Here is a 23,204-nt window from a genome sequence, read left to right as displayed (position 1 = left end):
CGGGTGGTCCTCCTCCTTCCTAATTGCCGGCCCCCAGCCGGGGAGCCAGGAGGCACCTGGGCACCCTCGCCTGCTCACCACCACCACACCCTCCTCCTAGCGAGAGGCCCCTTCCCCTACTCCTCGGAGGGCGGGAGGGCAGGAGAGGTGCGGCGTAGCGGGTGGGAGCGCGGCCCGAGTCAGACGCCTTCGGTGGCGGCCCCTGCCTTAGCCCTGGCTAGCGGGGAGAGCCCGGCCGTGCACTCAGCCTCTCCCGGATCCCCGTCCCCGGCCAGGTCAGGAGCAACAAGCACACGGAGCTCGGGGTCGCGACTAGGGAGGGGAAAGCAGAGAGGTGGCCGAGAGCTTTCAAGCACTCCACGGGAACAAAGGGCCCTTCTTGGGGTCAGAACAGGCCATCGCCCCTACAGATGGCTCACAGGAAGAATATGGACACAGGGTGACTACTGACAGCGGGCTTCCCGGTGTGGGGCCTCGCTGGGGACGCCTGTGATGAGGGCGTGGTCACAGAAAGCTCACTCTGTCCTGTGGCTCTCTTTGTCCCCCTCCCAGGCTCCCAAGTGCCCCCCAGGTTCCCACTCTGGGTGTGTGTAGGCTCCCCCCCGACTACAGTGCTGGCCAGCAGCAGCCTTTTTGGGGGTGGGCTGCTGAGGCCTTTTTGCAGCTCAGGGCAGAACGTGAACAGTCCGTGAGCGCCCACCGGGAGACAAGGTCTGCTGTGACGGAGACCAGGAGTGACCTTGGCTTCCATCTGCACAGAGGAGCCGGGGGCTGCTTGACTGAGACCTTGAGCGAGAACCGCCCAAGAGAGGAACCCAAAATGCGGAGGGGAAACCCGGAGCCCGAGTCACTCCTCTGGCTGCTCCCACGACCGCGGCGAGAGGCCAGGGGCACAGAGATCCTTCAGCCCTCACCTCCCCACACGGCCTACCCAGAGCACCGTAGCTCAGGAGAAAGGAAGGCTGGGGTTTTGTTACCAGGCCAAGACAGTGACAGGCTCCCGGGTCCCGCACTCAGACAGACCTGGAGTTAGACGCCGGGTCTCCTGCGCAAGCCCGCCTCCCCCTCTATAAAATGAGGCTGGTAATTCTGAAGCCACCTTCCAGCGGAGGGAAGGAATTCCTGGGGGGGGGGGGTGTCAATCTCACCGCTATTGGCATTTGAGGCTAGAAACTTCTTTGTGAGTGGCAAGGGGCATCCTGGGCCATGGAGGACGTTTCTCAGCATTCTTGGCTTCTGCCCGATAGAAACCGGTTGCGTTCACCCGCACACTTGTGACCACCCAACGTGTCTCAAAGCAAAACAGCCCCTGGTTTCGGACCACCGATCTCACGAATGCAGAGCCCCTAGCATAGGGATGCCATAAAGTCAACACTCATTACGCCGTTCTCTTCCCGGCCCACCACTTAATGTTTTGAAAAAGCTCGCCAACTCCATTCACTCATGCACGAGACCCTAAGTTGTCACGGTACAAGAGAAGATGTCTGCACACTGGAACGCGCTATCGCAAAAGGAAGCTAGACATTAAGGGGGAAGGCAGATTCCCAGGATGAACTGGCTTTCCTGTCCTATGACCTCCAGAGAGACATTTCCATGGCAACAAACCACACCCCCAAGCCCCTACCTACTCCTGAGCGTTTAATGGGAGGGGCCCCACCAGCTGTGGTTACCCTGGCGCCATCTTGCTTCAGAATGGGGCTGGCAGATAGGACAGAATGGGCCGAGGACAGACCCCAGGCCAGCAAGGCAGTAGGAGCACAACCCACCCCCCACAGAGCCCAGGAGGCCATGCCTTGCCTGGGCCCTTGTACACAAGCAGAAAGAACACGGGCCCAGAAGCCCCGAGACGGGTTCAAGTGCTGGTTCTGCCCCTGAGGCATGATCTTGTGTAAGATCTTGCCCTGCTCTGGGCCTCGATTTACCGCTGTAGCAGGAAGGGCAGTACAGAGTAGGGGTTCTCAACACGGGCCGCGAATTGGACTCACGACGGAAAGCTTTACAAATACCAACACCGTGGGCCCATCCTCAGCCCGATGAAGTGAGAATGTCTGGGGTGTCGGATGATGGCTCAGTTAGTTCAGATGATGTCTTTCCTAGGGCTCGTGGTAAAGCCTTGTCCCCAGGGTGAAAGATCAGAGATGGGTGGAAGCGAGGCCCGGAAGCCACTTAGCCGGCAACGTTTCCGGAGCCTCGGAGGCGACGGTGCAGAAAGGCCCTGATGCCAGACTGCACTCAGACACACTCTCCTTTGCTTGCCTACAGCCAGATGGGAGCCACGGGGAACAGAAGCCCAGGCCGGCGGTCCGGTCCCCACTTCTGTGTCCCTGGTCACAGTGCCCTCCAACGCAATCCTGGCCCCTTGGAGGGCCCAGCTCAAAGGCCCCCTGCTCTGTCATCTGGGCGCTGGCCGCACATTGTCTGTACCTTCCTTCAACAACTGCCGTAGGAAGAAACAATTTCCACGGCGGAAGGTGGACATCCTGGGAGGACTGGGAGGGCCCGTCCCCCGCGGGCACCCCATTACACGGTCGGCTCTGCAAATGGGTGGGGAATTGCAAGGGCTGAGCTGACTGGCACCCGGTGGTCCGGCAGAGGGCGGTTAGGAGCGTGTCCATGGCCTTCTCGGAGCCCCCTGAAGGGCACCGGCTCACCAGATGGTGTGCAAGGGGGCTGGAGGGAGGGGTCCACCTGTCCCCGGGGAACCTCTGCTTCTGCCGCTGTTCAGTGGCGGTGAGAACAGCCGCCCTGACAAATAAGAAGACAAATCCTAGCGTGCCCTGGAGAGTGTAAACCGCAGCCCCTCTCACCCTCCCTGTCCCTCCCCTGACCCTCCTCCACAGCTGGCAGGTGGGGAGCACAGGTGGGTAGGAAGGCTCCGGGGAAAAGAACAGCAGACCTCATTGCAGCGTCCCCACCTCCGACCAACTTCTCCTCGTGTGCTTGGAAGGTGGCAGAGTCACGATGCCGCAAGCGCCCTCTTAGGAAGTTCCTGACTGCCCTCCCTCTGGGCACAACCTCTCCTGCATCCCGCCAGCCGCCACGGGTCACAGAACCGCACAAAGGCCCACAGGGGGCCTGATCCATGGTGTCCCCGGTCCGGCCGTCCGAGGCCCTCCCTGCCCTCCCAACCCAGATCCAAACTCCCTGTCCTGGCTCCTGGGGCCCAGAGAGGGGCATCCAGGAGGTGCCAGTACGAGTCTGACCTCCCACACAGCGCACAGTCCCCTCGGGGCACAGCCCTGGCACCCCCGCCCGGGCCAGCAGCACAGATCCAACAGGAGAGCTGTGGGTTGAGTCCTCAGTCCCAGGCTCCGGTCAGCCACCCCAGGGCAGGCCTGGGCCAGTCTCCGGCTCTCTCTGGCCGGCCAGGAGGGATCCTTCTGGTGCAAACTTCTGTCCCAAACATGGTACCACAGTAAAACCACTCTGGGAAGTACTCTCGCCTGGGCAGCAAGTACCATCGAAAACTGAGCTAGAGACGGTGCCAGAAGCCTCCTTTTCCACGGGGCCACGTCAACGAGTGCTGGCAGCTGCACTGGGATGAGTCCTGCACCCCTGCGGCAGGAGTCGGCCCTGGGAGAGGGGCCAGAGTCCCAGGTGGAGGGCCGCCCCCTCCTTGGCGGGAATGCTGCCCGGAGCTGGGGGCACTGGGCACTCCAGACACAGGGACGAATGTGCAGATGTTAACCCACAGGCCTCCTCCAGAGCCCCCTGATGGAAGGCTGGGAAAGCAAGAGGGTCCCCCAGAGCTACACATATCCCAAACCCTGCAAACAGCAGTATCCACCACTGGAGGCCCCAGAGGCCCCAGCACACTCCCTTGGCTTCCTTTGTGGAGTTTGGGCAAGGCTCCCGGGAAATCAGCAGAAAGCAGGACTCACCTCATCCAGTTGGCTTTAGTCTCATCTGACCCATCTATGGACTTGTAGCGGTTATTCTTGTCCACAATCTGGAAGACAGAGAGAGAGTCTAGAAGGTGCCACCCTCGAGAGGCTCTCGTGTCCCTGGGCTCCTCCCCAAGCCAGGGCCTCCCTCCCTTCTGCTTGCCCTCCTGCTACGATGCCCCTACTGCTGAAGGACTGAAAACAGAGCTGGGGCCAGGAATCCCGTCTGCTTCTCCTGTCCTAACGGAAGACTGACAACATGGCGGACAGGCAGCACTTCCAGGAGCCCTGCACTGCAACGATGAAAGTTAGATCCAGCCCTTCTTCTCTCCCTCTAGCTTCTGTGAGAAACAGAGGCCAGCACTGGATGACCGAGCACACGTGAGAGGGGCTTCCTCCTCTCCCCAACCTCGAACTGGTCAAGAGCCACAGGGTTGGGCTGGGCCCTTCTCTTCTGTAAAATGTCCAGATGTCCTCATCACCCGTGACTCGGAGTTCAGCTGGGTATGGAGTTCTAGGCAGACTGTTCAATTTTCTTTCAGCCCCTGGAAGATTGCCCAAAAGGCTGCCATAGGCTGTTCGGGAAGCTCTGTTGTTCTTTCGTGGATAGGCTGTCCAGGGTATAATTTAAGACTTTCCCTTCATTTTTGATTTAATGCAATTTCCCTTTGTGGTTTTGAAGTGGAGGATTTACTTCCTTAAAATTCTCATTATTTGACAAGCATATTACTTAGGGAAGACATATCTCTTCTTCCATTCTGGAAAATTCTGAAAAACTCTTATGTTTTTGAATACAGCTTCTTACTTTCTCCAGTCTCTTCATGTACAATTTCTATTAAACATATTTGGGACTACCCCCATATCTTTTAACTACCTTTTTCTATTTTTCTCTCTCTCTTTTTCTGGGCACTGCTCTGAGAATATTCCTCAGAACTCTCTTCCAATTCACTAATTCTCTCTTTGACTGTGTCCAGTCGAGAATTTATCCACGTATTAACATTCTTCCTTTCTTTTTCCTTTCTTTTTAAATGAGCACTTTTAATGCAATGAGTATTTTTCATTCTCAGCATCTTCATAGCCATCTTTTCTTCATTCCACCTCTCTGTTTCACAAAGTCACGTTCCTTCTTCTTCCCTTTCCTTACAGCTTTACTAAACAATAAGTGACATATAATGTACATTTGATAAATTTTGACAACTGTATACACCCATTGGCACAATCAAGAAAACAAACATATCCATCACCCCCAAGTTTCCTTGTGCCCTAGAATCTCCCCTTCCTACCCCCTCCATCCCTCCCATCCCCAGTCCACAGGCAACCAGTGAGCTTCTTCTTATCACTATAAATTACTTTGCATTTTCTAGGATTTTATATAAATGAAATCAAACAGAAGCCATGCTCTCAGCACAATTATCATGAGATCTGTCCACATTGATGTGTGTATCAGACTTCATTCCTTTGTACTGGGAAGCAGCATTCCATTGTTTGGATGCGCCGCAGTTGGTTTCATCTACTTCTTGGTAGATATTTGGGTTCTGTCTAGGTTTTGGCTATTACAAATAAATCTGCTAAGAGAATCCGGTTACAAGTCTTTCTGTAGACACGCACATCTCCTGTGGGCAAACACCTTGCAGGGGAATGTAAGTATACTCACACGGTAAGTATATGTATAACTTTCAAGAAACTGCTAAACTGTTTTCCGAAGTGGTTGCAACATTTCACATTCCCATTCAACAGTGTATGGACCCACCAGCTGGTCCGCAACCTTGCCAATACTTGGTATCGACAGTCTTTTTCATTTAGCCGTTCTAATAGGCACGAAGCAGTATCTCATTGTGGCTTTAATTTTACTTCTCTGATGACTAAGGACGCTGAGCATCTTTTCATGCAGTCACTTGTCAGCTGCATATCTTCTCTGGTGAAGAGTCTATTTGAATCTTTGCTCATTTTTAAAATTGGTTATTTTTTCCTTATTATTGAATTTTGAGAGTTTTTTAAAAATATATTTTGGATCCAGTCCATCATCAGACATACGATATATGAATGTTTTCACCTAATCTAAGGCTTGTTTATTCATTCTCTTAATGATATCTTTCTAAGAGCAGAGGTTTTAAATTCAAACAAACAAAAATCCACTGTTTGTTCTTTTTAATGCTTGTTATCCTTCCTTTATTTCTTCAAGGATCCTAAGGCTGAGACTGCTAATTACCCCTCATTATCTATTATCTCTTTCGTCCATGGTAACAGAAACCCTGGATTATAATTGGGCACCTGGCTACCTGTAGCAACATATATTTTGGGGTGCCTAGGTGGCTCAGTCAGGGGAGCATATGATTCTTGATCTCCGGGTCATGGGTTAGAGCCCCACATTGGGTGTAGAGATTACTAAATAAATAAACTAATTTAAAAAAAACAGAATATATTTCTTGGTTTCTCTGCTAGCTAGGTTCTAGCCAATAGGATGTAGGTGGGAGTGTCATGTGTCAGTTTCCTGAAAACTTCTTTGAAAGACAGCTGATACATGCCTCTCCACCATGCTACTGCCTGGAATGCAGATGTAATGGCTGGAGTCCTAGCAACCAAAGTTAAACTATGAGGATAATCCAAGCACTGAGACAGTGATGAGCTGGGGTCAAGCTTGGTTCCCTGAGGGCTTAGTGGGGTAGAGCCACCGCACCAGGCCTAGGATGTATTCATAACAGAAAATTTAACTCCTATTTAGCGTGAGCTACCATTATTTAGAATCTCAGTTACTCACAGTCAAACCTATTCCTGATATGGAGCCTAAACGGTTATTTTAAATGCATTTTCAGAATATAATTTTCATTTCAGAGTGAATTCATTTGTTATTGATATCCAGAGGCTGTCTTTTTAACATTGTCTTCATTAGCTTCAGAGATTTGGTCTTGGGGAGGCTCATTTTTTTTTTTTTTTGAACTCTCACTGTAATGTTTGGGGTAAAAGGGTGAGGGCTGGTCAAAGCATGAACTCTCAATGCATCTGGACTAGAAGCCCCTGTGCCCCCTCCGCACACACCTTCTTCACCCACAGCCATCTCCAGACTCTCAGCTTGTTCATTACTCACAATCTTCACCTCAAGCCCCAGCTGTGAATATCTGACTTCCCGCGTGACTTCCCTTCCTTGGATGTCTCATGGGCACCTCAAACGTACCTCCCCCAAGGTACCCCCCCAGGTCCCCCACCCCCAAGCCTGCTCCTCTCCTACTTTCCTTATCACAGCATCTGCAACCACCATCCACTCAGGTGTCAGAAAGAAAGCCATCTCTACTACCAAAACCCAGTGAAGGGCACACTTCATATGGGTGAGCTGTTTGGTACGTAAATTATATCTTGAAAAGGCTGTTAAAAAACACAAAAACAAAAACAAAGAAAGTTACCCTTCCTCCCTTGCTCTCTCAACGCCCCCCGTCCGATTCCTCAGCAAGTCCTGCCATCAGATGTCAAAGCGGCTTCCATGTTGGTCTGAGCCATGAGCTCTCTTCCAGACAACCACAGGAGACCCTAACTCCCCTCCCCCGATTGCACTCTTGACGCTCCACGCTCTCCTCAGAGCTGTCATCTTTATGAGTGGAAACCCCCTCACGTCCCTCGCCAAGGATCCTCAGCAGCACTTAAGATAAAATCCGCTCCCGTGGTCACAGCCTCCGAGGCCCATGCCCGCCGACCTCCCTGACGTGGGTCTCCCTCTTCCCCTTCACGGGCTGCAGCCACAGGACCTGACAGGGAGCCTTTACGCTGGGACGGTTCACTGCCTATGACCTCTTGGCCCCACTCTTAAAAAATTAACAATCGTGAAATGTTTCACGCATTCAGAAATTATAAAGACCAATGTGGCCGCCAACAAAAATTATCTCCAGCCATACGTGTCCCCCACCTCGCTCGTTTCCAGAAAACACCTCGACATAGTTGAAGACCATCTCTGCCTCCAACGTCACCCGCTCTCTCCAAGGTTAACCACCATCGTGGAGCTGGTGGGAAGCCTTCCCCTTTTTACTACACAAGGAGTTTTCTATGTACAGACGGTTTTGCAGGTTTGTACAGTTCCCAGATACAGCACCCCAGTGAACATATCCTTTTGTACCTTTTTCCCCACTGAGTTTTGCGTGACTGGTCCTTCTTATCTTTTGGGTCTCAGTTTCTGTCACCTCCTCAGGAGAAGCTTTGTCTGGCCGGAACCTAAAGTAGGCTCTCCCTTGCCACTTCCTGCCCTCCGCCTGCCGCCACTCCCGCCCCCCAGCTTTATCTCTATGACATCACCTGTCACTTCCTTTTAGAGACCTAATTGCACAGGGCAATTTTGACATCGATGGGGTTCATTTGTCAGTCTGGCCATCGACTGTCTCCTTCAAGGGACCATAAGCTAACGAAGGCAAGGCACGTGGCTATCCTGTTCATGACGGTGGCCCGGCCCTGGACCCTCACCCAGCACATGGCGCATGACAGAATCTGGCTGACCGAACGAATGGTTGGCTGAAGAGCCTTGTAAGGAAAAAGTGAATTAAAGAAAAAAAAAAAAAAACGATCTAATGTTAATATTTCAGGGAAAAGGAAACGAGTGGTGTGCTGGAGCTGGCTAATGAGCACGGACTCTGAAATCTTCCAGAATTTCATGAACCGGTTGTTGAACAGCTGTTGTTAAAAATTTAATGATATAAACCTACAATTCAAGAAACAGTATTTTGAAGGTAGTAAATACTCAACGCTTACCACTTCCTAATTATTTTCTATTTGACTATCATCGGTGTTCTTGAGGGCAGTGGGCACCTACTGTGTCTGAACAGTAGAAATGCTATGGAAGAGTTGCTACTGCCTGTCTCTTCCCACCGCACGGTACAGTGACTTCACACCAGTACCTTGAAATCGGCCACGGCGGGAGCGTTTACACCATGGAAATCGGCATGGGCTCCCCCCACCCCCCGCAACCATCACCATGTGACTAGCGCGTGCACAGAAAGTCTGGGAAACACGTTGCAAGCTCTCAACTCTGGTTACCTCTAGAGGAAAACAAAAGAAGAGAACAGGAGGAGGCTTCTCCTTTATTTGTCTGTTTATGAGGCTATACTGCCTCTGGGGTTTAAAATTCTTAGACCAAACGAGAAAACATGCAGCTCAGACCTCGCCCTCCCCATCTACATCCCATCAGTCTCCCCAGATGGTGCCCCAGTCCTCAGGGACCTTGCCCTGGAATTTCACAGAACTCTGTACTTGATCATAATATGAATCCCCCTACATTATTATTTTCCGATTGCTCCTCTCCCTCCGGGGGAAAAAGAAAAAAGCATCTCTAGGCCCTGCAGCCAGTAACGGGAGCACCGAGTGCTAGTAAGAGCCACGAAGCCAGAGGAATCAGCTAGACTCTCAGCTTCACCATTTATGAAGTGGGTGGCCTTGGCCTCAGCTTCCACATCTGTAAAATGGGGTAAAGGCCAGCCCTGCAGCACTGCTGTAATGATTCACGTGGGAGGCACTTAGTCAACAGTTGTCCTTAGCATTTTGGTCAGGACGGTAATCGCAATCTCTGGTCTCTTAATGAAGAGACCAACTGTTAGCTATCATTAATTCTGGGCAGTGGGAGGTCTTGGGGTCAACACCGAGTTGTTGCGATCTGCCTTTTTACGGCTTACACTGGGCAGAGAGGCTCTGGTGGGAGCTGGGAGGGACAGAGTGGGGAAGGGGGAACTGCCTCGGGCCTCTGATGCTGGCTCCGATCTGGAGGCTTGCTGCGGGATAGTTCTGGCCTTATCTTTCCCACCAATCAGGATTTTCTCAAACCAAGCATTCATTCATTCACATAACAGATATCACCGAGGGAGTAGCTATAGCGTTCCGCTCTGCAGATAAAATGGTAATTCAGGGAGACAATGTCTTTGCTCTTGTAAAACTCACAGTCCAGGGAGCCACAAAAGAGAGACCACTGTGACAGCCCGTGGTCAGCACGGTGGCAGGCAAATCTGCGGAAAGGGGAAGTCAGAGCGGGAGGTGGCATCTGGGAGTGGGTTGAGGACCTTCCTGGGAACTGTGGAATCGAAGCTGAGGTCTGGGAGAATAGGAAGGGGTGGGTGTTCTGGGTGGAAGGAGCAGGAGTGGGCAGGATCACACAGAGCTTGCAGACCATGTCACATGTCACTGAGAAGCCCGGGCCACCCTGAGTAGACAGCAAGTTGTAGGCCTCCAGGCCTGAGACCAAGATGGTCCAGGAATGGTCAGCCAGGGCCCGGTGCTCGGGATCGAGCCCGCAGAAGGCTGGTCTCTCAGTGTCTCCCTCACCTTACCCTTGGTCCTTACCCTCCTTGGTCCCTCTAAACCCAGTAGTTCTAGCACCCACTGGGGCTCTGAACCCTAGTGATGTCAAAAAGGCCTTGCTAGCCTGGGCCTGACCGGAGAAGGGTGATTAGCCCAGTAAGGGGGTCCCTTAGCCCGGAGAAGAAGAGGCGAGAGGAAGCAGGGCCATCATCAAATGGGAAGGACCACCACGTCGGGGGGGGGGGGGGCAGCACAACTTACAGGGGCACAGGGCTGAATGAGTATTCTTTGTGAGGTGGTATCTTCACTCTGTCCTCAACGACCTCTAAAATTCTGTCTAAAACTCACATTGTATGATTTCATGTGGACAGATCCTCAGAAAATAATACAAAACCTGAGTTTGGGCCTCCTGGGGCCAGCATGGTCCACATGGATCCCAGTGCTATTTCTGACCATGGTTAATGATTAACAAAGACATCAGTAACCAAACACCAGTGGCTACTGTTCAAAAAGCCATTTCACGGGCGTCTGGGGGGCTCAGTCGGTTGAGTGTCCAACCTTTGATTTCGGCTCGGGTCGGTGGGATCGAGCCCCGCATCAGGCTCCATGCTCAGTGTGGAGTCTGCTTGAGATTCTCTCTTTCCCTCTCCCCATCCCCCACCCCCACTGCTCGTGCATGCGTGTGCGTGTGCATGGGTGTGTTCTCTTTCTCTTTAAAATAAATAAATAAATAAATCTTCAAAAAAAAAAAAAGGAAAGAAAAGAAAGAAAGAAAAGAAAGAAATATCCAGTTTAAAAACCAAACCAAACCAAAAAAGCAATTTCACGGTGCCATGGACTCTGACACACCGTTTCATGGATTCTCACAACTCTGTGAGCTAGCTCCGATCATGATTCCCATTCTGCAGATTAGGAAACTGAGGTCACTCCCGTGTCTGCTGGTACAGCCCGCCTCTTAAGCACTCAGTAGAGAGACAGACGTTATCCCCAAGCTCCCTCTAATGACCTCGGAATCAACCAGGAAAGCCCCGGGCACCCCCCGAGTTTCCAGTCTGGCTGCTGGCTTGAGCAGATTTGCTACGTGAAGATCTGCATTTTACTACAGAGGAACATTCTGCGCGGTGGCAGAACGCCCACCAGCGTCAAGGGCTCCCTGCTGGGCTCCTCTGAATGGTGCCTCCACCGGGTGCTACAGAGATTAGATTTTCAAACACCTGATTTGCTTGCAACCTTCCAGGAACCCATGGAATCCACGAAGCATTCTAATTTTCAGCCCTGCTCCTCTTCTTGGAGCAAAGCGGTTACAAAAATGATTTATGAACCTATTCACAGTTGACAAAGCACTTCTGCGCATCTCAGATGCTCCTCCCAGAACTCCAGGAGACAGACGGCAATGCCTCTGTTCTCCAGCCACTCCCCAGTCTAGCAAACTGAAATGGCAGAGCGAAACAGAGGCGGGACCAAACCTGAACTTGAACTGAAGGCTTGGGCTGGAAGCGGGGCCTCTGAGATGATTTAGGCCCTGGCCTGCTAACCTGGTATCTACAGATGGACTTGGGCAAGGCAAAGGGGAGAGCCCTTAAAATGTGTGCAGCAGTCTTGGAATATTGGTATATGAGTATAACTTCCTAGGTGACATGGGCTGCTTGAGAACCAGATCTAACCCGCCCTCACCTCCTTTTAACTGATAATGGAATTAGTGCTTCCTTTGATCATTCTAAAAGTCTTTTATTAAATTTCAAAAAAGGCCTGGAGACCTAGTAAATGCGGCACGTTTACATACAATCCCAAATTCCACATCCGGGTTTTACATACTGGAGTTTCACTCACCAGGCCCATGTGACGCTAACTGGAGATAATAGAGAGATGTGATCTGCTTATCCCCTGCTATGCACCTGTCTGCAGCAAGCGTCAAGACTCACAACTCATGAGGGTAAGTTCCAACAGACTGTGCATCCCCATTTTATGCAGAGGAAATCTAGGCTCCGAGAGAGTAAAGCGCTTCGCCCCAGGACACACGTCCCTCAAATGGCAGGAATGTCTGAGTCCAGAGCCCCTTAACCAACTCAGACAGCTCTTCTGCACTCAAGTCCACTCAAGGTCCCCCGCCCCCCCGGCCTTGTTACCAGCCTCAGGACCAACTACCCCCGTACCCTGGACACACTCAACTTCAATAAATCTGCCAACTGGTGCAACCAGCGGGTTGAGGCCTTGGGCAAAAGGCCTGGCATAACAGCGGTGTTAGAATGGGCCTGTGGCCAGAGGGAAAGTAAATAGAAACAAACATGAAATATACTACAGATGTGAAGGGTCTTCCAGGTTAACGGGGCAGAGGGAAGCAGCTGACAGGGCGGGTGTGAAAAGCACCCACGGAGTGGTCCAGACCCCAAGCAGCACCTCCGTCAGGGGCGGCTCACCCCCTCATCACCAGAGAAATGAACAAGAGAGCGTCAGAACAAAAGCAGAGAACACAGCAAAGCTGCACACTGAGATAGCGCCTCATTGCCACGAGGACGGCTAGAATCACACTGGCTAACAGCAAGGGCTGGCGGGGAGGAGGAGGGATGTGCCCTCCTGGACGGCTGGTGGGGCCGCACAATGGTCCAGCCACGCGGGGACACGGTCTGGCAGGTCCTCAGATGATGAAACACAGAGTTCATTCACACAGGGCTAAGCAACGCAGCAATTCCACTCCTAGGTAGATGCCCCAGAACAAGCAGGTCTACGCAGGAAGCGGCGCACCAACGTTCACAGCAGCACTGCGCAGAAGAGCCCAAAGCTAGAGACAGCGCAACCGTCTGTCGACAGGTAAATGGATGAACGAGATGTGGCGTGTTCACGTAATGGAATGAAAAGGCCACAAAAAGGAACGATCATGCTACACGCACGGTGAGGACCTGCCACAACTTGGAAACGCCTAGAAAACAGCAAGCTGGGGCACCTGGGTGGCACAGCGGTTAAGCGTCTGCCTTCAGCTCAGGGCGTGATCCCGGAGTCCTGGGATCGAGCCCCACATCAGGCTCCTCCGCTGGGAGCCTGCTTCTTCCTCTCCCACTCCCCCGGCTTGTGTTCCCTCTCTCGCTGGCTGTCTGTCACATAAATAAACAAAATCTTAAAAAAAAAAAAAAAGAAAAGAAAAGAAAACAGCAAGCTAAGTGCAGGAAGCCAGTCACAAAGGGCCACGTAGTCATTCACATGAATTCACTGATCTCCTATGATCTCCTTCATACGAAGTCCAGAACAGGGAGATCTCTGGAGACCGAGTAGATCAGTGGTTCCTGAGGGCTGAAAGGGGGAGGGGGGAGGAGGGAGAGGTGGGGTGACAGCTAAAGACAGAGTTTCTTCCTGAGGTGATGACAGTGTCCTGCCACTGACGGTGACAGTGGCTGTATACAGCGGTGAATATATTAAACACCACTGAATTCCACACTTTAAATGGGTGAACTGTGTGGTAAGTGACTATATTGCAATAAAGCGGTTTTTAAAAATCTGCCAAGGGGTACCTGGGTGGCTCAGTCGGTTCAATGTCCGACTCTTGATTTCGGCTCAGGTTACAATATCAGGGTCCTGGGATCGAGCCCCACGCCAGACTCGGCGCTCAGTGGGGCGTCTGCTTGTCTCCCTCTCTCTCTGCCCCTCCCCCCACTCATGCTTGCTCGCTCACTCTCTCAAATAGATAAAATCTTAGAAAAAAAAAAAGAAAGAAATCTCCCAAATATTCATCAGCATCAATCAGACAAGGAAAAGGAAACCACGTTATACTCTCTGCTCTAAAAGTACTCCCCAGAGAAACAGAAGTTTCCGTGTGAGTGGGAAGACCAAGGGGACAGCATGTGGGCACTCACATATGGGGTTGGAGATGAGGCGCTCGAGCTTTGGTTTGAAGTCCTGACCCCAAGATCAGCTACATGGCCTTGGACAAGTAACCTGGCCCTTGAAGCCCCCATTTCCCAGTCTGGACAAAGCGAGAGAGAGACACCTGCCGATAGAACGGTTGTGAGTGTACAAAGTTATGGCACACGAACCTTTGAATGCCCAATGAACAGCAATGATTTGGCGGCTGTTAGAGGTATGGCTGTCTGCCGAGCCTCACTAGCTTTCGCTGAGGCCCCCTGCGGGTTTAAGGCTGCAGAATCGGGCTCCAACAAGACCTGTCCTAAAGGAATTTTCAAACACCAGAAGGCCCCAAGTCCCCTATTATTAAAGCCAGGAAGTTCACTAGCAATTAGCGTCTCTCAAAGCAAGGGTCTTTGGATATGTTCTCAAGATCCAAAAGTTCACTCCAAGAATTTTTAATTCAATGTTTTCATTTAAAAAATCAATATACAGCAATCACTAGGAGATTGCCGTCCCAAGAGTACTGGGCTTGTAACTCGGTTGGCACCTGCGGTCAACTCTGAATTCTTGGCCCCAGTTCCCGCCCCTCCCCATGGGCCTCGGCCACGTGATTCTGCACTGGGCTCTCTCTTATAGGTGGCCGGTACTACTTCTCCTTGACCTTGGCTTCAGCCATGTGACTTGTCTGGCCGATGGGATTTCCAGCAAAGACTGGAAATGTGCTCCCGAGGGTGGACTTGCCTCTGGGGCCTCCGCCTTGACTGGGAGAAGAGCTTCCCCACGGAGCCCCTGCTCCTTCAGCCTGGGCCCAGAACATGGAGCAGACCTGGCTCCACGGTGAGGTGACAAGCTCGCCCCGTGGCTTGCGGCCCAGCGGCCCAGCCTCGCCCAGCAAAATCAGCCCCCCAGGGGCCACCAGCAGACACCCCAGACTAACTGAGGAACTGCAGCTGGACCTGCAGATACCCAAGCAAGCATGCAAGATTGCTGCTCTACACCTCAGGCCAGCAAACTATGGCCTGCGAGGGAAATCCAGCCGCCACCTGCGTTGGATGGCCCACCAGCGAAGAGCGGTTTGTATGTTTCTCAGTGGTTGGGAATAAACCAAGGTAAGAACATTCCATCACGTGAAAGGTATATGGAATTCAAGTTTTGGTATCCATAAACAGTTTGACTAGAAGACACCACACCTATGACTGTTCTCCCGCTACAAGGGCAGAACAGAGGAGGACATGGAGGGTCCACGAAGCCTAAAATATTTACGATCGGCCCCTTGACACAAGAAGCATGCAACCCCAGTTCTAGGTCACCAGATTTGGAAGTGGCCTGCTAGACGGGCACAGCCGACCACACAACATCACTTCCTGCTGTCTGCCGCGAGCTAGCGAAAGAAGAGCAAATGCAAACTTAATAAGCACAGGAAACATTCTGGCAAAGAAAAGGGTAGGATCCATGGAGGCAGGTGCACTGAAAAATTCCCCAGTGTTTCCAATAGAGACAAAGAAAATAAAGGGGTCGCCCGATAAACGGCAGTTTTGTTCCAAACGTCATCCGACACGTTACACTGATTTCGTTCATTTGCATTACGTTTGTTGGTATCGTTCATTCATTTTAGACTTGGAAGCCTGTCTTGGATAGCTGTAGCTATTTAAGAGCTAGAAGAAGTGTTGTTGCATCTAGATCTATGCTTATGCCTTTTCAAATGACATTAACGTAAGATTAATGTAACATTGGGACCCCCCTCCCGTGAACATTCAAAGTCACCTGACCAACAGATACAGGAAAAGGTGCTCAACTTCACTGGCCATCAGGGAAACGTAGACCAAAACCACAAGGAGCTACCCGCTCAGGCCTGTTAGAATGGCTAGCATCGACGTGACAAGGGACAACAAGCACTGGCCAGGATGTGGGGAGAAGGGAACTCCTGAGCGCTGCTCTGGGAATGTGCGTGGACGCAGCCACCACGGAAAATAGCACGGAGGTTCCTCAAAAACTTAAAAATAGAACTACCACGTGATCCAGCAATTTCATGTCTGGGTATTTATCAGAAAGAAACGAAAACGCTTGAAGTGAAAAGTTCTGTGCACTCCCCGCGTTCACCGCAGCATTATCTACAATGACCAGGACGTGGCGACAACCCAGGTGTCCCTCGGCAGATCAAGGGATGGAGAAGATGTGCTAGAGATATTATTCACCCATAAAAAAGAATGAGGTCTTGCCACTTGCAATGACACGGACAGACCTTCAGTGTATAATGCTAAGTCAGACAAAGACAAAACACCGTGTGATCTCACTTATACGTGGAATCTGAAAAAGAAAAACACCAAAAGCTGAACTCCTAGATAAGGAGAGGAGATTGGTGGTTGCCAGAGGCAGAGGGGTCAGGGGAGCGGGGAGCAAAGATGGTCAGAGTGAAATAAGTAAGCCCTGGGTGTGTAACACACAGCATAGTGACTATAGTTATTCATATATTTAAAAGTCACCTCAATACGACAGATGAGAAACGCCACCCCAGCACAGGTGCTGAGAAGGAAAGGCATGGTGAAGGTCAAGTTCGGAGCTCCTTTACACTGGAAATACTGGGCCAGTTCAGAATCATTTTCATGCTCTTTTATTCCAAAATACCAGAGTATGAGAATGACAGACAGTTCCAGCCAAAACTGGTTCACCAGCATCGTACATATTGGCGGGGAATCTTTGGTTCCGTTTGTGATTCATAACCAAACGACCAGCTTTTGTCCAATAGTTATACAAGGCAAGCCCATTTAATGCTTCTGATCGTAAGAGGAATCTTAAGATTGAGCTCCATACTTTTATTCCTGGAAAAGCTGATATTGAATTGATAGTATTTTAAGGATCCACCCCATCTTAGAACATGAGAAAAGCAACTTCTTTCTAGCATCATCTTCCACTCTTCCTTCTAAGCACACTTCCTTCTGCTATCCCCTATCACCTATCCCTGCTCAACACTACCCGTGCCCCTAGACCTGTGTACACGTCGTGCCTGCTGCTCGTGATTCCGTGTTCCCTCAGGTCCCCGATGCCATCGGCCACCCGCTGCAACTCATTCCTCAAAACCTAGGTCAGGCCTAGAAGCAATGAGACCCCAGTAGCCACGTGCACGCTTAGTGCCCAGGGATCTTGAGTTCTGCACACCATTTCCACTAAAACAAATTAGGGCTCCTGGGAGAGATGGCTAGAACATCTTTTTGCACCAGAAAGTAAGGGAAGGATGAAAATAAGGACAAGGAGCCAGACTGAATGGGCTCCCGCTGGCCAAATCTAGGGCGATTTAAACATCAGAATGAATAATGACAGGAATGGACTAGAACACACAGAAGAAAAAGAAGGATTCAGGAGTCCATCCTGATGCTAAAAATAACTTTGAGGGATGGAGTGGAGGAGAAAGTTGAGCACTTTTTTTTGCAGAAGGATGTCACGTAGTAAATGTCGACTGTAAATCATGTTAAACCATGAATGATAATTGATGATGCAGGCAAGAATCCTCAACAGTTGCTAAAACCACTGGGTAAGAGATAAGACAAACTGACCTCACATGCTTCCTGTTATCTACAGGGAGAAAGACACAACATCCCTCGTGCCAAAATGCTACAATTGGAATCTATCATGAGGAAACCATCAGGCAAATCTAAACCGTGCAACATTCTGCAAACAACTGCCCAGGACTTCTCCAAAGTGTCAATATCCTGTTCTAGAATAAAGGAGACTAATGAGACATGACAGTTAAATGCAATGGGGGATGCCTGAGAGGGTCCTGGATGGGGGGCAGACTGTAAAAGGCACTTCCCCAGGGCCCCTGGGAAGATGTGAATATGGACTGCAGTTGAGACAGTATTGTATCCATGGGTACATTTCCTGAGTATAACAATTCTATTGTGGGGGCAGAGGACAGAGGTCAGCAAACTCCCGCTTGCAGTTCAAATGCAGCCCCCTACCTGCTTTTATACAGCTCTGAGCGAAGCATGGGTGTTTGCCTTTTTTAATGATTATAAAAATTTTTTTTCATATTAATTTCATTGATGTGATTTCATGTGTGAAATGTAGATGAAATCTCAATTGCGTTTGAAATTACATGACGTTCACATTTGGCGCTCATAAATAAAGTTTTATTGGCACACAGCCTCACTACTCATTCATTCCCGGCCCGTCTCTGGCTGCTCTCGCCCTGCAACTGTAGAGTTGTGTCGTGCTGATGAGAGCGCGTGGCCCAGAAAGCCTGGTGTCTGCAACCATATCTTAAGCAGCTCAGAAGACAAAACAGAACAAAACAAAAAAGAATGTGTGTGTGCATACACACGCCTGCTGGTATTTAGAGAGAGAGAGATTCAATGCTAGCAATGGGTCAATTAGGTGCAGGGTGTGTGGGTGTTTATTACACGATCCTTATAATTTTTCACAGAGTCTGAAAATTTCAAAATAAAGAGTTAATAGAAAAGAGCAAACAAGCATGGAAAGTATCTCCTCAAACACACACACACACACACACACACACACACACACACACACACAGCCAACCTGTCTCAAATGTTCCTTCTTTTCTTCCTGGACAAGCCCGTTATTCTTCCTGGACAAGCCTGTTATTCTCGCCTTCTCCGAGCTCTCCCAAACTTGGTGACACCTGCCTGCTCCCGCAGACATCTTGTGACATCGCAACCGTCTGCTTCTACTTCCCTCTATCCCAGTCACTCCGGGGTTTTCAGACTTTTCTGGAGGCTGTCATGAGCTTCTGCACGTTCCATTCCAAGTTTCAAAAAAAAATCTCCATTTTACAGTGGAACTTGAAATGGAAAACACTGGAAATACCATTGCACCTCGGTTTCCCCCTGGAACAGCAGGCGTCTCACCGGTGGAGGAGCTGACCAACAGCAGGTGAACAAATGCCACCACATGGAGTCCTCGTTATGAGGACCCCCGGGAAATCTCCCGTCCAGTATCGGTACCCAGAAGGGCAGACCTCCCCAGGAGCTAACTGGGGACAGGGACAGAAGGCACTGGTAGCTGACCAAGCTTGCCTCTTCCCCAGTGGCTGCCGGATTTGGGCCCCCAATAGCTAAAAGCGCGTACACGGGTCATGACGGTCTGCATCTTTAGACTCATTCCTGGCGCTGCTTAGGGTCTCCGCCCTTGCTTTTCTCTCTTCTGTCTCTCGCAGTTTTAATATGCTATGATGTTCTATTTTATGTGTCCTGCTAGGCTACCCTAAATCCCTTCTGGAACAAGACCGAGTCTAAGCGAGAAAGGTAAACAGACACCCTGTGCTGGCCTCCTCTTTCTTCCTCCCGTAACTGAACCCCACGGCCTCCTGCACTCCCGAACAACTCAGGCCCGCAGCATCGTCGCCAGCTGCCAGTGGTCGAGGGCGGTCTGGCAACCTGGCAAGGATTCCTGGGATTTATCATTCCCACTGAGATGAGAAGGTGGAGGAAGGGGACGTTTCTTTTCTAAGCAGCCAGAGGTGAGGGCAAAATTCCTGCAGGGGAGGCCAGGCTGTGGAGAGATGCGAAGCGGAAATGGCCACTGGGTCCATCTAAACGCAGGCCCTGGCCTGTGGGACCAGCTTTCCTCCGGGTGGAGGGGAGGTGGCCAGGGAACCAGTGCTGGGCAGGAAGGATGAGTAGAACAAAGTCACCCAAGGCCAGCAGGGAAGAACTGGCGAGACGGGGGAGGAAGACGGAGAAGGACCTGGAGGCAGAACGAGAGGGCGGGTTCTAGAGTCCGGACGGCTGGCTTGGAACTCCAGCTCAGCAACTCGTTAGCTGTTTAGCTTTGTGCAGAATGACTCTCCTCTCCAGGCCTCAGTTTTCTCAGCGGTACAATGGGTAGAATAATACCTACTTCATGGGGGCATTATTAGGACCAAATGAGATCACGCTGGCAAGTGCTGAGCACAGACCCAGAAACATGGAAAGTGCTCGAGAAACCGGGCAGGTCGCTTATCCTCTGCTCCACCGTTATTTTGACTGGAGTAGAGCGTACACGCGGAGGCGTTGTAAAGGAAACGTGTTGTGCGGGATGAAGGCCAGAGCTTTTGAAGGCAAGCAGAAGGTCAAGAAAGAACATCGAGTACGGCTCTGAGACAGGACTCGACAAATGAATGCAGTTTACTTGGGCTGCGATGCTTCCAGATCCTGGTCCAAAATCAGTGCCGCGGTTCACCCCACCTCTCCCCGCTCCGTCTGTTCAACCAGCCCATCATCTGAGCGGCAGCGCTGTTCCTCATTCCTGCGTTTCTCCAGCCGAAACCCTGACTGAGGACACACACGCACACACACGGAAACATACACACGTGCAAACACACGCGGAAACACACACATGCACACACACGCACACACACTCGCACATGAGTGCACACATGCGCACATACACGCACACTCGCAAACACACACACACACATAAACGCGCACACACATGCACAGGCTCTGCTTTCTTGAGCCATTTTGCACATCTCTTCTGTGAGGGCCTTCAGTGCCCCTCACCTCTCTGGATCACAAAGGTCAGAGCCTCCCAATGGTCCCGCGAACCCAGCCGCTTCCTCCCCGCACCCATCCCCATGTCACAGCTCCCAGCTCCAAGGCCCTAGGAAGGCACCTCCAAGGGAACAACAGGGCTGGCCCCTGGGCCCTTGAAGTGCAGGCCATGCCCGCTCTCGACTGGCAGAGCTGGTCTAGGATCAGACGGCAAACTCCAGGGATTCCTCCTCTCCCTTTTCTCCAGACCCCAGCCCCATGCCGGGCCACAAACCCGGGGAAGCTGCCTGCTTTTGAGGCCCCAAGCTTGCCCGCGGGGCCTCCCCAAGGTGTAGGTGTTTGTGGGTGGGGGAGGGAGCACAGCCCTAGATTCTCGCCTCCGCTGAACTTCCACGCATCCTTCAAGACCTATCTCCAGTCCGCCCACTCAAAATCCACTCCCCTCCTCCCTGGCCCTTCCAGCCTTGTACAAGTACGACAACCACCAGTGACACTCTGCCTCGGAATTACTTGACTGGGAATAGACCTCCTCGTCTCCCATCCTTAAAGCCTGGCTTTGTGGGAACCATGTGTCAGCCATGGGAGTTGGGGCTGTGCGCTTAACATTTTCAGTCCCAGGTTCCCTCATCAGAACCACAAGGCCAGCGACCTTCGCCTGCAGGACTGTCGGAGGAGGAATATGGCACACAGCTGGCCTAGGATCATAGCTCACGAGCGGCCAGACTTTTAAAACAAGCCAGCCACCCTGGCTGGCTCTCCGGTCACCTCCCACTCACACCTCCATCCCCAGCAGCACGGCTTCCACCACGAAACCGCCCGTGGCCAGGACACAGAGCCCGTGCCCTGCGCGAGCCCGGCGGCTCTCAGTCCTCCCACTTCTCTGTCGCCGCTGGGCCCCTGCTGCCCATGCCTTCCTGGGGCCTCAGCTGCATCCATTCACCTGCTTCGTGTCCCCTACGCCCAGGCCCCTGTCCTCGGCTGACCCGCATGCGCCGGCCTCCCCCGAACAGCCCACCTGTGCGTCTCACAGGCACGGGCACCTGCAGCTCGCTCACCCCAGCTGAACTCACCCTCGCCGTTCCCCTGGCCACCTCTCCGCACGTGTTAGCAGACGTCCCCCCAGACACGGAAGCCCACTGCATTCACTTCCTATCACTTCTTAATGAACTGTCACAATACTGTGGCTTCAAACACCACCTGCTGATTATCTCACAGTTCCGGAGGTCAGCGGTCCTAAAAACCAAGGTGTCGGCAGGGCTGAGTTCCTTCTGGAACTTGCAGGAAGATTCTACTTCCTTGCGAATTCTAGCTTCTAAAGGCTGCCTGCATTCCTTGGCTCCTGGCTCCTTCTCTTATCTTCAAGGCCAGCGGGATAACATCTTCCCATCTTTTCTGAGTCTGACTCTCTTGCCTCCCTCCTATAAGAATGCTTGTAATTCCACGGGGCCCATCCTGATAATCCAAGATAATCTCCCTATCTCAAGAGCCTTAATGTATCCCCTCTGGAGAGTCCCTTTGGCCACCTACGAGGACATATACACGGGATCCAGGGGTTAGGACATGGCCATCCCCAGGGGGGCCATTATTAGGGCTACTATACTTCCCTCCCTCCATCTGCTCTGAGCCTCTAGGCATCCCTCCAGTGACAGAAAAAATGTTGACCCATCTCCCTTCCATAGGCAATGTTTCCATCTGAACCTTCTCGGTGTTAGAATAGCTTGTCCACTACGCCTCATTGCTACTCTAGAGTCAACCAGCTCTCCAGTAGGGCCCTCCCACCAGGTTTTCAAGGATGTTAACGTCTCTGTCTGAACAAAGCTCCCTGCACCTGTGTCTGCCGGCAGCCAAACCCTCTCAACTCCTGTCTCTCCTCCACTGATCTCACTCGGATCTGACTTCTGAGAAGCGGCTCTACCGGTTACCCGGGTTCTAACAGCGCTCCCACCTCGCTGCTCTCTCGAAGGGCTTCACCACGGCACCATCGACTACTGAGGCCAGATCACTGTTTGTTGTACGAGGCCGTCCTGTGCATTATGAAACGTTTAGCAGCATTCCCAGCCTCTGCCATCTTGATGCCAGAAGTGTATCCCCATCCCAAGTTGTGATGGCCAAAAATGTCTCCAGACGTTACCAAATGTCCAGAGTGGAGGGAGAAGCAAAGCGCCCCAGGTCGAGAACCAGTGTTTGACAGGAACGGGTCTTGCTAAGGTGGCTGGTGACTTCCCTCGCACCAACTCCAGCAGACACGTCGGAGCCCTTCTCTTGCTTGGTTTCCTGGCAGAATTTGCTACTGTTGGCCCTTCTGACCTCCCCCCCTCTCAGGCTGCAATTCCTGCCACCCTTGCGGGGTCACTCCCCTCCCGGGCCGCTAACCGTGGATGTTCCTCAAAGCTCACCGAGGTCCTGTCCACCTCTCATTCACCTGTTCTCCCTGGGGGCTGCCCTCCGCACCCCCTGCCCCACGGACACCCACGCACACCCACGCACAGGTAACTCAGGAAGTGACATCTCCAAACCTCCTTTCCAAGCTCCACACCCATGTAGCTAACTGCCTAGTTAACACGGCCCCTGGAGACCTTGCTGTCAATCCAAAGTCAGCGAGTCCAGAACCAGAATAGGGATCTTGCCCTCCACCCAGGCCCTGCCCTGCATTTCACTTCTCAGAGATGCCTTCCTGACCTGCTGAGAGCAGAACACTGAAGGGCTTGCTCTGGCCAATTCCCTCTCCCTC

The 23,204-nt window shown here is 51.8% G+C and overlaps 1 protein-coding gene across 5 annotated transcripts in view; it reads right to left on the bottom strand.

Moving 5' to 3' along the window:
* PRDM11 (PR/SET domain 11) overlaps positions 1 to 23,204 on the bottom strand; it is a 78,441-nt gene that overhangs the window by 19,252 nt on the left and 35,985 nt on the right. For all 5 annotated transcript variants that reach the window (XM_048217449.2, XM_057317376.1, XM_057317377.1 and 2 more), the window contains one exon: positions 3,882 to 3,949. In XM_048217449.2, coding sequence (XP_048073406.1) covers positions 3,882 to 3,949 — 68 coding nt within the window. The remainder of the gene's footprint in view (positions 1 to 3,881; positions 3,950 to 23,204) is intronic.

Source organism: Ursus arctos, unplaced genomic scaffold (genome assembly GCF_023065955.2).
Source record: "Ursus arctos isolate Adak ecotype North America unplaced genomic scaffold, UrsArc2.0 scaffold_23, whole genome shotgun sequence".
Classification (NCBI taxonomy): Eukaryota; Metazoa; Chordata; class Mammalia; order Carnivora; family Ursidae; genus Ursus; species Ursus arctos.
The sequence above is the reverse complement of the archived record's forward strand: the minus strand, read 5'-3'. Positions and strand labels throughout refer to the sequence as shown.